The sequence below is a fragment of the Ambystoma mexicanum genome, chromosome 3q (genome assembly GCF_040938575.1).
Source record: "Ambystoma mexicanum isolate Mex_15411 chromosome 3q, UKY_AmexF1_1, whole genome shotgun sequence".
Classification (NCBI taxonomy): Eukaryota; Metazoa; Chordata; class Amphibia; order Caudata; family Ambystomatidae; genus Ambystoma; species Ambystoma mexicanum.
In genome coordinates, this window is record NC_090926.1 from 742578275 (window position 1) to 742590946 (window position 12672).

At 46.1% G+C, this 12672-nt stretch overlaps 1 protein-coding gene across 5 annotated transcripts in view; it reads left to right on the forward strand.

Moving 5' to 3' along the window:
• Nucleotides 1-12672, forward strand: part of QRICH2 (glutamine rich 2) — a 930541-nt gene that overhangs the window by 401878 nt on the left and 515991 nt on the right. For all 5 annotated transcript variants that reach the window (XM_069654697.1, XM_069654695.1, XM_069654692.1 and 2 more), the window contains 2 exons: nt 1237-1359; nt 8439-8513. In XM_069654697.1, coding sequence (XP_069510798.1) covers nt 1237-1359; nt 8439-8513 — 198 coding nt within the window. The remainder of the gene's footprint in view (nt 1-1236; nt 1360-8438; nt 8514-12672) is intronic.

Sequence of the window (12672 nt, forward strand, 5' to 3'; positions counted from 1 at the left end):
TCAGTGATGCCTGGGCTAACTCGTTCAGACCTGCAGGATGACACATAATATGTCTCAGTGCATACCTAGACAATCAATTTAAATTATCACGAACAGGCAGATGTTACACTAGTTATGTATGACAAGCTATGGTATATAATCTGGAATGTGTGGACTCCTACATCCCTCCTCTTGTTGTAAATTCTTGAAGTATCTAGTGGGGGAATCTTGCTTCTTTCTATTTCACAAGATTGTTCTGAATGGGAATGGGACTAAACAGGGAATTGGAAATAAGACACACTTGTGTGGACTTAAGAGAGGGATCCATTTATAGGATGATGTCAGACCGGTGCAAAGGGTTCCTGGGATTGAAAATAAATCTCGGTGAGTGTGACCGCTTTTCTAGTTGGAATGAAACAAAAAGGGGTTAGGTGTATATCCTTGATTGCACTGAGACTTGGTGGTTGTGATGGCTCCCTGGATGAGCTGATAGCATGGTGATCCTGAGGTGTTCTCTGCATGGGGATGAGACTGGGTGCGTCTGAGGGGTTATTTGCTTTTGAATGAGACCTGGTTGGTTGAAAGGGCTCTTTTGTGTGCTAAAGACCAGAGTAGGTCTTTCGGATGACTGGGCTAGCATGGGCTCTGGGTGGGTCTAAGATGTCTATAAGTTGGTATGTAACTAGGATGACCAGAGTTTGTTTGAGGGATGCCCATGGTTGGAATGTTGGTCACATTTCATTATGACAACCATACTTTGTTGATCATTTTTCTTTTAAAGTACTTTTTATCCATTGTTTTTTGGTTTACCATTTTATTCTCATTTTTGTTAAGTAGCTAGGGGGCATTGTTCACCCTCTAGAGCTCCACTCCTCCCTTTTTTCCTTTGTTTTTTTTTTATTCCTATGCTTTCCCTTCCTCTCTAACTCTAATTCCAACCCTATCGTTATTCCCTTTTCTCATTTATTTGCTGCTTGTTTCCCCTTTCCCTTCTAACCCTAATCCTAAACATATCACTCACACCCCTTCCTCCTTTTTTAAACATTTTTCTTATTCTTTCCAATATTCACCAAAGTATTAATTTGTCCCAATGTTTTTTTCCCTCGGAAAGTGGGATTCCATCATGTTATTTTCTTCAAAGGATAACACATGGAATAACACCAGGATGGGCTTAACATTGATGGAGATAATACCAAGGGACCCACCAGATGGGAATGAGGCCAGGGCAGTACTGACAGTTGTGTTGTTTTGCTGCAGGATGGACAGCTGCTCAGTCACATCCAGTGTACCATCCACCATCTGCAGGAAGAGTGTGAGAAGCTTAACAAGACGACTGGAAATCTCATTGACGATCACCAGCAGAAACAGAAGCATATTGATGTAAGTGCATGATGGGTAAAAAGGGAAGCGAGGCACAATGCTTGACACAGAAGTATGGTGAGGTCCACCAGCAGAAACATGGGCATTGATTTGAGTATGTGATGTGTAAAGAGGGAATGTAAGAAAAGTGATTGAAACTACAGTTGGGAGCAGTCCACCAGCAGACAGACACCTTAATTTAAGTGTGTAATGGATAAAGAGGGGAGGAAAGAAGTGAATCACTGTGAAGACACCAACATGACAGAAGAAAATCGATGTAAGTGAGTAAAGAGGGTGGCAAGAGATATGATTGACATTGCAGTAAGGTTAGGTTCATCAATAAAAACAGACACACTGATGTCTGTGATGGCTAAAGAGGAGACAGTGAAGAAAATGTTGGCACTGGAGGAGGGTAAGAATGTATAGTAGAAACATGACCACATGCAGGGAAGTGAAGAGAAACCTATCACGGCTGAGGTGTCGGTGTTATGGGTAGGGACTGTACAGTGATGCAGGTAGATATTAGTCTCACTTAAGCCAGAAGGTTGGAATGGGTTGGAGAAGGGGAAAGGCGCAGTTTATCTTCCATTTTTACACCAGTAAGAAGAGATTAGTGGGCTTGCCCATAGAGAAAACTGTATTTTAGAGTCAGGTTTGACAATGTCTCCTGCCTAGCTCTGGGGGCCGACTGTGGGTTGGTCCAAGGGGACTGGTGCCACCACGAGCTAGTGATATGATATGGCATTTATAACGTGCCTGTAGACAAGTGCTTCTAGGCGTAACAGTGGATACTGGACCCTGATGCAGTGTATGGGGGATTCCCATTCCACCATCACTTAATCCCTGCCCCAAAGGCAGGGATTAGCCACAGGCATCTTAACTGCCACAATCTCCTCACCTGACATTTTCACAGGGCTTAAAAACCCTATTGTGCTAAACTTTCAGATAAAGGAGGGGAACAGACCAAACACATTTGAAAGCCATCATAGCCCTCGTACTGATATTCTCAGCTCCTCTACCTGCCCGACCCTCATGGGTTATAAAATGAATATGTGCTGCCACTTTAAGTGGATCACAGGTGGGTCCCACAGGGTTTTCATTGTGAAAGAAGTGCCACTGAGGGTCGCTGCTTTGAGGCTGGAAGAATTCCTCATTTCGGTATGCTGGCACTATGGAGTTCAAGGTACTCCTACTGCAGGTTAGTGGTCCTGCGGCAAAGACACATGTACCCACCAAACACAGAGGTCAGCCACCCAGCAATGCGCACTTGCAGATAATCATTTGTATTGGTATTTATCTGAAGAACAGGGAAGTCAATTTCGATTTGAAATGACTTACAAGAACACATTTACAAATGGTGAGGCAAATGGTGAGGCATACCTTTGAAGGGTAAACAGGGAAGTGAGCGGGCACCACAGGGTTGGAAATCTTTCAAATTTTAAAGTCAATGTGAAGGTAAAAGTTAAATGTTCAAACTGGAGTTCAGAAGGAGTAGGCACTTTGATACAAACAACCAAAAGACTCTTTTCATTTTGAACAAGCGTATTACTTTAGATACCGGATCAAAACCATTCTTTTGAACTTTGAATGATTTTTGCCCATGTTCATACCTTTGAAGGGTGCCTGTACAATAGCACAATAATGAGAACAAGTGGTGAGCCAGTTTATGCGGGTGTAAAAAAGTGGGCCATATACCAAGTACAACACAAAACAAAAAATGTATATGAAAAAATGGGTGATTTACAAAGGTAATATTGACCCAATGGGGCAAGTGCTTACTAACTAAAGAGGAGTACTATTATATATATATATATATATATATATATATATATATATATATATATATATATAATGACATTATTAAGTGTCACTTGAATGAGTGGTGGGGTCATGTATGGAGAGATGGTGGAGGGAGCTCCCTCTTAAGGATGTAAGTGAAGTTTAAGCCTACCTTTGAAGATATCCACAGTTGTGCTGGCTTTGAATGTGTTGGGCAGTACGTTCCAGTGGAGCAGGGCAAGTAGGTCAGAAAGAGCAGAAGGGAGAGGAGGCACAGAATGGGCATTGAACAGTGAGACTGCGTACAGAGGAGGATCAGACGGGGTGAGATGGTTAGTAAACTGAGATACAATCAAACAGGTACTGAGGAGAAAGACCATTGAGAGCTTTCTAGATACGAAAAGGGAGAGGTTGGTCATGGAGAGCCAACCAGCATGTCGTTGGTAGGTAGAATTGGGGGAAGATCTGGATAGGTTGTAAGGAGAGTAGGTAGCACATTGAGGACTTTGTGTAAAGGGTGGAAGGAGTAGAGGGGAAGGCCAAAGAGTAGGTGTGTGCAATAGTCAAGTTTGCTAAGCACAAGGGTGGATATTACAGTTTTCATAGAGTGGTTAGTAAGAAAATGACACATTTTCCAAATGTTGAAGGTAATACGAGCGCAAGAGTCAGTGGTAGTGATGAATGGTTGCAGTCGGAGGTCGCAATCAAAGAGGACCTCAAGATTGCAAACCTTGTCCGAGGGATCGATAAGATCAGGCAGGAAGGGGGGTTGGCATCTGAAGATGGGAGAAAGATGACTTCCATTTTTGAAGATTTGAGCATGAGGCAGCAGAGAGCCATCCAGTAATGAATTGCAGTGAGATAGTTCATTATCCATTCCGTGTTGTCTGGGGTGAAAAAAGATGATAGTGAAAGCCAAAAGACAACATAAGTCTTCCTATGGCAGAGGTATAGAGAATGAAGAGCAGAGTTCCAAGGACTGATTTCTGTGGGTCACCGACAGGGAGATGGTTGGCTCAGTTTCGCGAGTTCCAGGAGATTGTAAAAGATCAAATTTCCAGGGAACAGGCATTCCTTGCGAAAGCAGATTTGCGAAACGCAAGGTCCTGGAAAGTGAGGAAGTGATATGAGTGGTCGATGGTGCCAAAAGTGGCAAAGAGGTCCAGAAGGATGAGTAGAGAAGTGAGTGTGGAATGGTGGATATCAGAGAGAAAATTGGAGCAATACAAGTGTGCATTCTGGTTGGAGTTTTTACTCTGGAAGCCAGATTGAATTGTATCTTCAAGGCCATTATCCTCAAGAATTTAGTGATCCAGTTGAAGAGTCTCACGGGCCATCAAATAATGGGAAAGGAGGGAAACTGAGCATTAGTTTGCTGGGAAGTTTGGGTCAGCAGAGGGTTTCTTTAATGCGGTAAGTCAGTTGCAGATTTGAAGGATGCAGGAAAGAGTCCAGTGGATAGAGAGCAGTTAAAGAGAGATACGGGCAAATGATTGAGACTACGTCTTTGACCATTTGGTGAGCAATAGGAGTGCCATATAGGTTAGTGCTGCAAAAGGTCAGTGCTTATTCGAGAGGTAGAGTGGAGAGCTGGTGGAGCGAAGGAGTGTTTGGGAGGAAGAGAGAGGAGGGATGCAAGAGCATCACAGGTTTGAGAGATTTTAAAGGAAAAATAGTGAGCAAAGTCATTATAAGAAAGGGAGGAGGTGATACATATTTGCTTGGGAGCAGTGAACAAAGCTTGGATGGTACGAGGCTGGAACACGAAGGTGTGAATATGCCATCAGGATAGCATTGGTCAAATGGAGTCATGAGTGCATAGTGAATGTCAGAAAAAGCACGGTCAATGGGAGAGGCATAAATAGGGGAGAGCAATGGGAGGGGGGTACACACATTATCGAGGTAAGGGGCAAGAGTCCTACCCAAATGTGCTCTTAGTCATTAAAGAGGGGAGAGGAATAGTAGAGGTGGAGAAACCAAGATGTTAAAGTGAGCAATGGAGGGATCAGAGGGAGAGTGGTCCATGGAGAGGTCAGAGGAGGAGAATTATTTTGAGAGAAAATGAGGTCAAGAGAAGTCCCACCAGAGTGGGAAGGCTAGTCATGGAGGGAGTGGTCAGATAGGAGGGAGTTAAATTGAAGGCAGGTGGCTGCAGGCAGGGTAAAAGTACCCCAGCATGACAAATATCAGCAGGAAGTGACTCAAGGAGAAGGTTCAGATCAGGGAAGGAGTTAAGAGGACCAGGGGGTCGATAGAGAGCCAGAACAGTGAGAGGATTAGGAGGGGGAGTTGAATAGTGATATTTTAATAAGAGGAAGGAGCGCTATCAGAAAGGGTTAAAGGGGGCATGTTGAGGCCCTTATTGATAAGGAACCCCTCTCTGACACCCTTCCCAGCAGATTCAGCAGAGAGGGAGAAGGTAGCAGAGTCATTCTGGGGAGCTGCTTTTGTGGCAGAGATATTAAGGGAGATAAAGGTTTCTGTTATAGCAAGAAGTGAAAGTTGAGTGTGATGAGAGTTGAAGTGGACAGTAATGCAGGAAAACTTGTTACAGAGGGATTGTGCATTCCAGAGGCCAAGTGAAAGAATGGTAGAAGGTTGGGCATAGGAGCAAGTATTGTGCGGTAGGTGACGGCCATCGTTGAGAGAACATGAATGTCTTGTTGGTTGTAGGGGGGAAGTAGGGAAATAGGAAGGTCGGAGAGTGAGGCAGAAGTTAGAGAGAGTTGAGGCTGAAACATATGAGAGAAGGGAAGGCAAAGAGTGAGTAGAAGGTGGTATGGAACAAAGTCAAGGTACATGATGAAGGATAGTGGAAATAGGCCAGTGAAGACAATGAAGAAAGGGTGCAGCCCAAGGGAGAGAGAGGGTAGAAGGCTGTGTGGAAAGGGATGGGGTGGATGATTGGCTGAGAAGAAGTAGGTGTAAGTTCTGAGTTGGGATAGAAGTAGCCAAAAGAAAGTTAAACGGCCCAAAACAGGAATGTAACTTGGTCATGTGAGATAACAGAAGCTCTGCAGTAAATTGATAGTCAGTTGGTGTGAGGATACTGATCTCAGAAAAGACTTGTCTTGAGCAGGGGTTCTGGGCCTATGCCCTTTCCAGCCCTAACAGGCCCAAAAGGGGAGTTGCCCTTTGCTGCTTTTGGCCCAAACAAGGAGTTGTCCTTTGCTGCTTTTTGCCCAAACAGGGAATTGCCCTGTGCTGCTTTTGGCCTTTAGCTGCAGACGCCCAGGCTGGAGGCCCAGGGGAGACAAAATAAGGAAGGCAGTAGTGTGTTACATGGGGGCCAAAAAAAGTGCTCCAGATGGCATGGTCCTGGGTGTTGTAGGCCCAGGGTGCTTTGGTTTTGCAGGCATGACTCTCAGATGGTGCACAGGGTCCTCTGGCAAAGCGGAATGTTGTCCAAGAATAATAAATGGAAACAAACCTCCAGTCGGTCATATGACTTTCTGCTGCAGTCATGTTGTGGAGAAACAAGAACATTTATCTCCGCATGACTGTAGCATCACACATAACTTTCTGAAGCTTGAGTGAAGCATAGCAACACCTGCAGGGGAAGGGAAAACCTTAAAAGTAATGAAAACCAAATGCACTACAAAATGTTGGCTGGACCTCAAATGACCTTAAGTCATACCTCCAATCACCCACATGACTTGGGCACATGACCCAATCACAACATAGACTGGCCCACACACCACCAGTGACACCTAGAGCAACTGTCACTACGCAGGAGGGTTGGGGGTGCGGGATTCAGCTTATAAAATCTGTTTTTTCTTCTCAGATCCTTGCTGTGGTATGTTCTTAGAGGAGCATGGGGAAGGCTTTTGTGCTATTGTTAAGTTAGAGGCATTTTGATAGGAGAGGTGGGGGAAGATTGCCAGAAAGTTGAGAGATGCAAGGATTGGAGGATGACGTATGCCATCTAGGAAAAAAAGTTATTGGAGGGAGAAGATGAGAGATTGGAGGAGGAGAGGCACCATCTAAGGAAAGAATTGTTAGTGGAGGGAGAGGTGAGAGAAGATGAGCAGTAGAAAGAACATCTGGGAAAGAAGTTAGTTGAGGAGTAGGGTTATCATCAGAAATGTGAGAGCAGTAGTTAAAGGAGAGGGATTTATATGGATCCAGTAGAGATAGGCAAATGAGTCTCTGAAATGAGTGGAAAATTCACCCTGTGTTCCTGTGGAAGGGGGAGGAGAATGGGGACCACCCTGGCCTCTACAGCATGGTCCATGCTAGGTGGCACAGCCGGGTGGAGGTTCTTGTTGGTTCTGTTGCACAGAGCATCAGTAAGCCTACTACTGGATGGAGTTTGGGGAATTCCTGAAAAAGCCAATAGAACAGAGAGGACCCCCTAAGTGCCTGGATTCCCTCTGTGCTGACCCTGACATTGTGGTGGGTGGATCCCTGTGAACGACTGTGACACTTGGAATTTTGTGAGGAAGGCCTGCCTGCTCCCCTCACTGGAACTCAACCAAACCTTGAAGCGGATTTGGAAGCTTCATTGTGCGCAAACCAAAGACAAAGACTGGGGTTACCTTTATGATTATGAAGCAGAGAAAGGGACATGCCTGATACAAGATTCTTGGTGAGAACCTCTCATGTTTGGAACTATCGAGCAATTAAAGCTCCTTAACTCAGTTTGGTCAGACCGGAGCTACCTCTAGAGATTTTCGTTTCTTCCCTTCTTAATTACTAAAACCCTTTTGAAAATCACCCAAAACCTTAACCTGTTTGATTAGACCACTCCTCCCACTTGCTAAAACTGTTGGGGTTCTGGGAGGTTGTGAATGGAGAACCACCTCAAGGATAAGGGAGCTTCAGTCACACATTGTTTTTTGTTGTTCATTTATCATTTAAAACTGTATGTTGATGATTTATTGTTTGTTTGCCCTCACACATCTATGTCACACTTCTATGCTGTCATTACTACTCATAGTCAAAACCACTTTGGAAAATATACTCGCTTGTCCGTTTGCAGTGTCCGCTCTTGGCTCACTCTGCAACACAAGCTATTGCCTCTGCTGGAAGGCCAGTAGGGCTGCGGCAGAGTAGGTCATATACCAGGCCTACTGATATATGATCTACAGCTGCTGATTCTGTTCATTTGGCCAATCTTCCCATGTTCCTCTATGCCAGTCAACCACTGCCTGCAGTGGGAACATTCTGTAGTTACCCTTACTTCCATGGACTGATGCTTGAAGCCACCCGACTTTAGGGGTAATCCCTCTCCCGCAGCACTTTTTCTGTCATTTGGCATAGTGGCTGATCCATACAACTAAACAAGGGTCTCTGTGTGTCCTTCTTTCACTCGTTCTCAGATCATTTACCAGTCGCTAGAGAAGTTGGAGGAAAAGAAAGCAGATAAAGATCATATTGAGATGGAGATAGATGTGGTAAGTATCTTATTGACGCTGATGTTATGTTATGTTGACTCATACCGCGCACCTTTACCACCCAGGAGTGGTCTTCAGATGTTCACACATAAGTACACAATCGCCTCACCAAATCTATGCTAAACCACATACCTATGCATTTACACTACAAAAACTAAGAAACATGAAGACCCACAGACATAAACCTCTGGTCACTCTCTATCTCATCGACATACTTACACCCAAACACATTCATTCACCCAATGAAACTTAAAAAGCAGACAGACCCGCAAACATACAGTACTCCTATTTTTCCTTCTCCCGCACTCATATCCCATATATGTACACCTGTAGTTGCCAAAGAAAACTAAGAAACACATAGCCCACAAGCATACACCTTTTCTTCACACAAGAGGCCAGGACATGTACACAAATTATATGCACTTTATAACATGGTCTTGCAGACTTAGACCTAACTCTTTTCTGATCCTTTAGCCATATACGTTTATTCATTTTCGGTTAAGTAGTCCATAAAGCTCGAACATATCACCTAAGGCTACTTTGCAGTGCTAAGTTTGTGGCTTAGTCCAGAGGTCAACCTTGAGTTTCGTGTGTTTCCTTCTTGTGCAGTACAAAGGAGTTGCAGTTCATTGAAGATGATGGGTTTTGATTTTAGGTTCTGCACCCAAGTGCAAGGGATGTGTGTTCACACAAGTGGAAGGCGTGGTTTTGTCTCTCTAAAGAAAGATTTGGGTTTGTTTGTAGTAAGGGGCTGTGGTATTGAAGGTATTTGGTTCCTGTCACATTGTACCGTATGAACATCATGCATAAGATCTCAAACTTAAATTGCTCAACCGGAAACCTAACAGAACACTTTAAATAAGTGCAGTTGTGGTCCTTTTGTCTGACGAAGATTCTAGCCACTTGTTCCTGAATCTTCTGCATGATCTAGAACTGTTTGGGGTCAACTGCATAAATATTAGCACCCGGGGGAGAGGTGCCATCCTATGAGGCTAGGATTGTGGGCTGATAATAAATAGCTGGTGCTATCCCATGTTCCATTTACCCCTTCAGTGCCACTCAACTGTATTGTTTCTCCATTCCGCCTGAACCTGCTTCCCCTCCTATATTTGACCCCTTCTCCCTCATATGTTCTCTCTCCCCTTTCCCCCAACCACCCTATGGCTCACTCAGCTGCTTTTAATCCTCTTCAGCCACACTTGGGAAGGTCGAAATACTAAAGAGCTACTATTCTGTTACTATTCCCCTGTCAGACATTTTGTTTTCTTTTTTTTTGTTTATAGGAAATCGCGCTCGTGTGATATGCACAAAACTATTTCCTCTAACAAAAACACAGTATTAGCACCAAGACAAAACGCCCCAAGTTGCTATACCGATAATTCTGGCTTTCGCTGCAGGCTCAGGCTGTCAGGCTGATACTGTCTAAGCCTGCCCGCCAAAGCGGAATTAATGCTAAATTACAATTGTTGACCCTAAATAGAAAAAATAGTTTCTAGTTTAGTGAATTGAGAACTGTGGTTGGAATGCAGGGATAGGATCATCATTTGACAACCTTGCTCTTCTGATGAATGGCAAAGGGGAGAGGTCTGAATAATCAAACCACACCCCTAAATTCCATTCTTTTTGAATGGGGAGTAGAATGCGTTGAAGGTCATGGTCCACTGTAACAGAATTGTAGACAAATTATTGTCACATGATACAAATACTTCCCTTGACAGTTACATAGTGTTGGTATATCCAGAAGGACTTAAGACACATTGGGCCTCATTATGACCCGGGCGGTAAGGGATCACCGGTACTGGTAAGGGCACCGGTGCCAGTAATCCCTTACCGCCCTATTCCGAGGTCCCTTTGCGAGTCCTCCCTTAACGGCTGGTAAAACCAGCCGTTAAGGATGGGACCCGCAAAGGGACTTTAGAGGTAATAACGGTACCGCAATTTGCGGTACCGTTATTACCGCCTTCCCCATTCCCATTTAGCCCTATGGGGGCTAAAATGGGAATGGGCAAGGGCCATGGTGAATGGGGAATTACCGCCCCCGCCAACCTTGCAATGGGGCGGTAATTGCTCCATTCACCATGGCGGAATCAGTAAGGTTTTGGAGGCAACCATGGTGCTAATAGCGCCATGGTTACCTCCAGGGTCATAATGAGGCCCATTTTCATGTGTCTCGTCTGTCCCTCAATCTAATTTTGCAAATGGGCTAAAAAGCAATAGAATGGAAACTGGCCAGAGTAATGTCAGTAGTTATGATTAATTCAAATCTGTCTATACATTACTTTTTGATGTCTGTTATTGTGAGTTTGCCTAAGTGGGCATGGGTATGCCCACCCCAGGGAACCGTGCTCACTGTTCCCATGGAATCAAGCATCACCTCATTGTTGGGGGTTGGTTGGGACCCTCCCCCAGCGCCTTCCGTAAGCCCCCAACCCCAAAGGACTCAGCCAGAGACGTCCTCTCGGTTCGGGCTTCCCGGTCGCTCTGTCGCGGCCGGGAACGCCCCGTTTATTTATGTTGCACGTGGCGGCGTGCAACATCACGCCACCGCTTGCGTGCCCAGTCATCGGGCAGCGCCACACTCCTCCTTTTTCCAGGAGAACAATAAGAATACTAACACCAGACACTGCAAACCAAACCAAAATGAGTCCTTAACACTTTACGAAAACCCCATGTTCAAAACACCCCTTTATTGACATCCACCCGGATCCCCTTACCCGAAAAGGTGTTTGCGGCCCATGGTTTCCCACGCACGCTGTGCTCGGACAACGGGGCGCCATTCCAGAGCGAACGCTTCTCAGAGCTGATGGAGAGCTAAGGGGTGGTACACAGTAAAATCATGCCCCTCTGGCCCTGGGCCAATGTCGAGCAGAACGGCTCATGAGGACTCTAAATAAGACCTTTAGAATTGCTCAGGGGCAGTCACTCCAGAGAGCCCTGTACCAGTTTCTGAGGGTGTACCGCACCACGCCACATGCATCCACTGGAGTGGCCCCGGCTGAGGCATTTTTCAAGCGGTGTCCTCGGGGTTTTCTACCAGAGGTAGGAGAGAAAGAACCTGGGGTGATCAATGACCAACAGGTCGAGATGGACCGGCGGCTGAGGATCGAGCAAGAGAACGCTCGGAGAGGGCTTCGCCCACAGCGGCTGGAGCCTGGCGATGAGGTCCTTATTCGGGATAGGCATCCCCATGGGAAGCTCTCCCTACCGTATGAACCGGAACCGCTGGATGTCGTCGCGGTCCGGGGATCCATGGTGACTGCATCGGACGGACGGTCGGCGGTAACTCGCAATGTGAGTTTCTTCAAGAAACTGCGGGATCCAAGAACTGATCCACCTCCTGATCCAGACCCAGGAGGGATCCCTGAGGACGAAAGGCAAACACCCTGTCTGCCTGAGTCCCTGGCTCAGGGCATGCTCCTGGACAGATCACCCGTGCCGGAGGTGAGCAGGAGGTACCCCCAGAGGGGTGGGCGAGGGAAACCTGCTCACCTCAGCGATTACGTGTTGGGTCACCTGGCTGTTTGTCCTGAGGATGAGGACTCCGGAGGCTGCGCCTTCTTTATGTCCTGCACCTTCCGGGGATCAGGAGACACCCCCCCTTCTTTGAACACCCCCCCTTCTTTGAATACAAAACCAAAGAATTCTATCGATGGTCGGAGAAATTCACACTTCTCTTTGTGGAGGGTGAGTCCCAAGGAATGCAGTCTTCCGAACATCTTCGCCAACCGCCTCAGAGAGTCTACCTCCGTTCTGGCAAACACCAGGATGTCGTCGCTTATGTTCAAAACGCCCTGTAGATCAGCCAGGGCGCCCCGAATAATGTTCTGGAACACCTCCGCCGCCGAGCACACCAAAGCTTAGTCTCTTGTAGCGGTATAGCCCTCAGTGTGTCATGAAGGTGGTAATGTACCTCGACTCGGGGTGGAGGACAACCTGGTGATAGCCCGCTCGAAGGTCCAGTTTCGAAAAGAAACAAGCGCCCTGTACCTCCGCAATGATGTCGTCAATCGTCGGGGTGAGGTGCCTCTCTCTCTTAATGGCCTTGTTCGGGAGCCTCATGTCGACGCAGATTCTCACAGCATCAGGTTGTTTAGGCTTCCGTGCCACCACTATCGGGGACACCCAGGGTGTCGGGCCTTCCACCTTTTCTATAATGTCA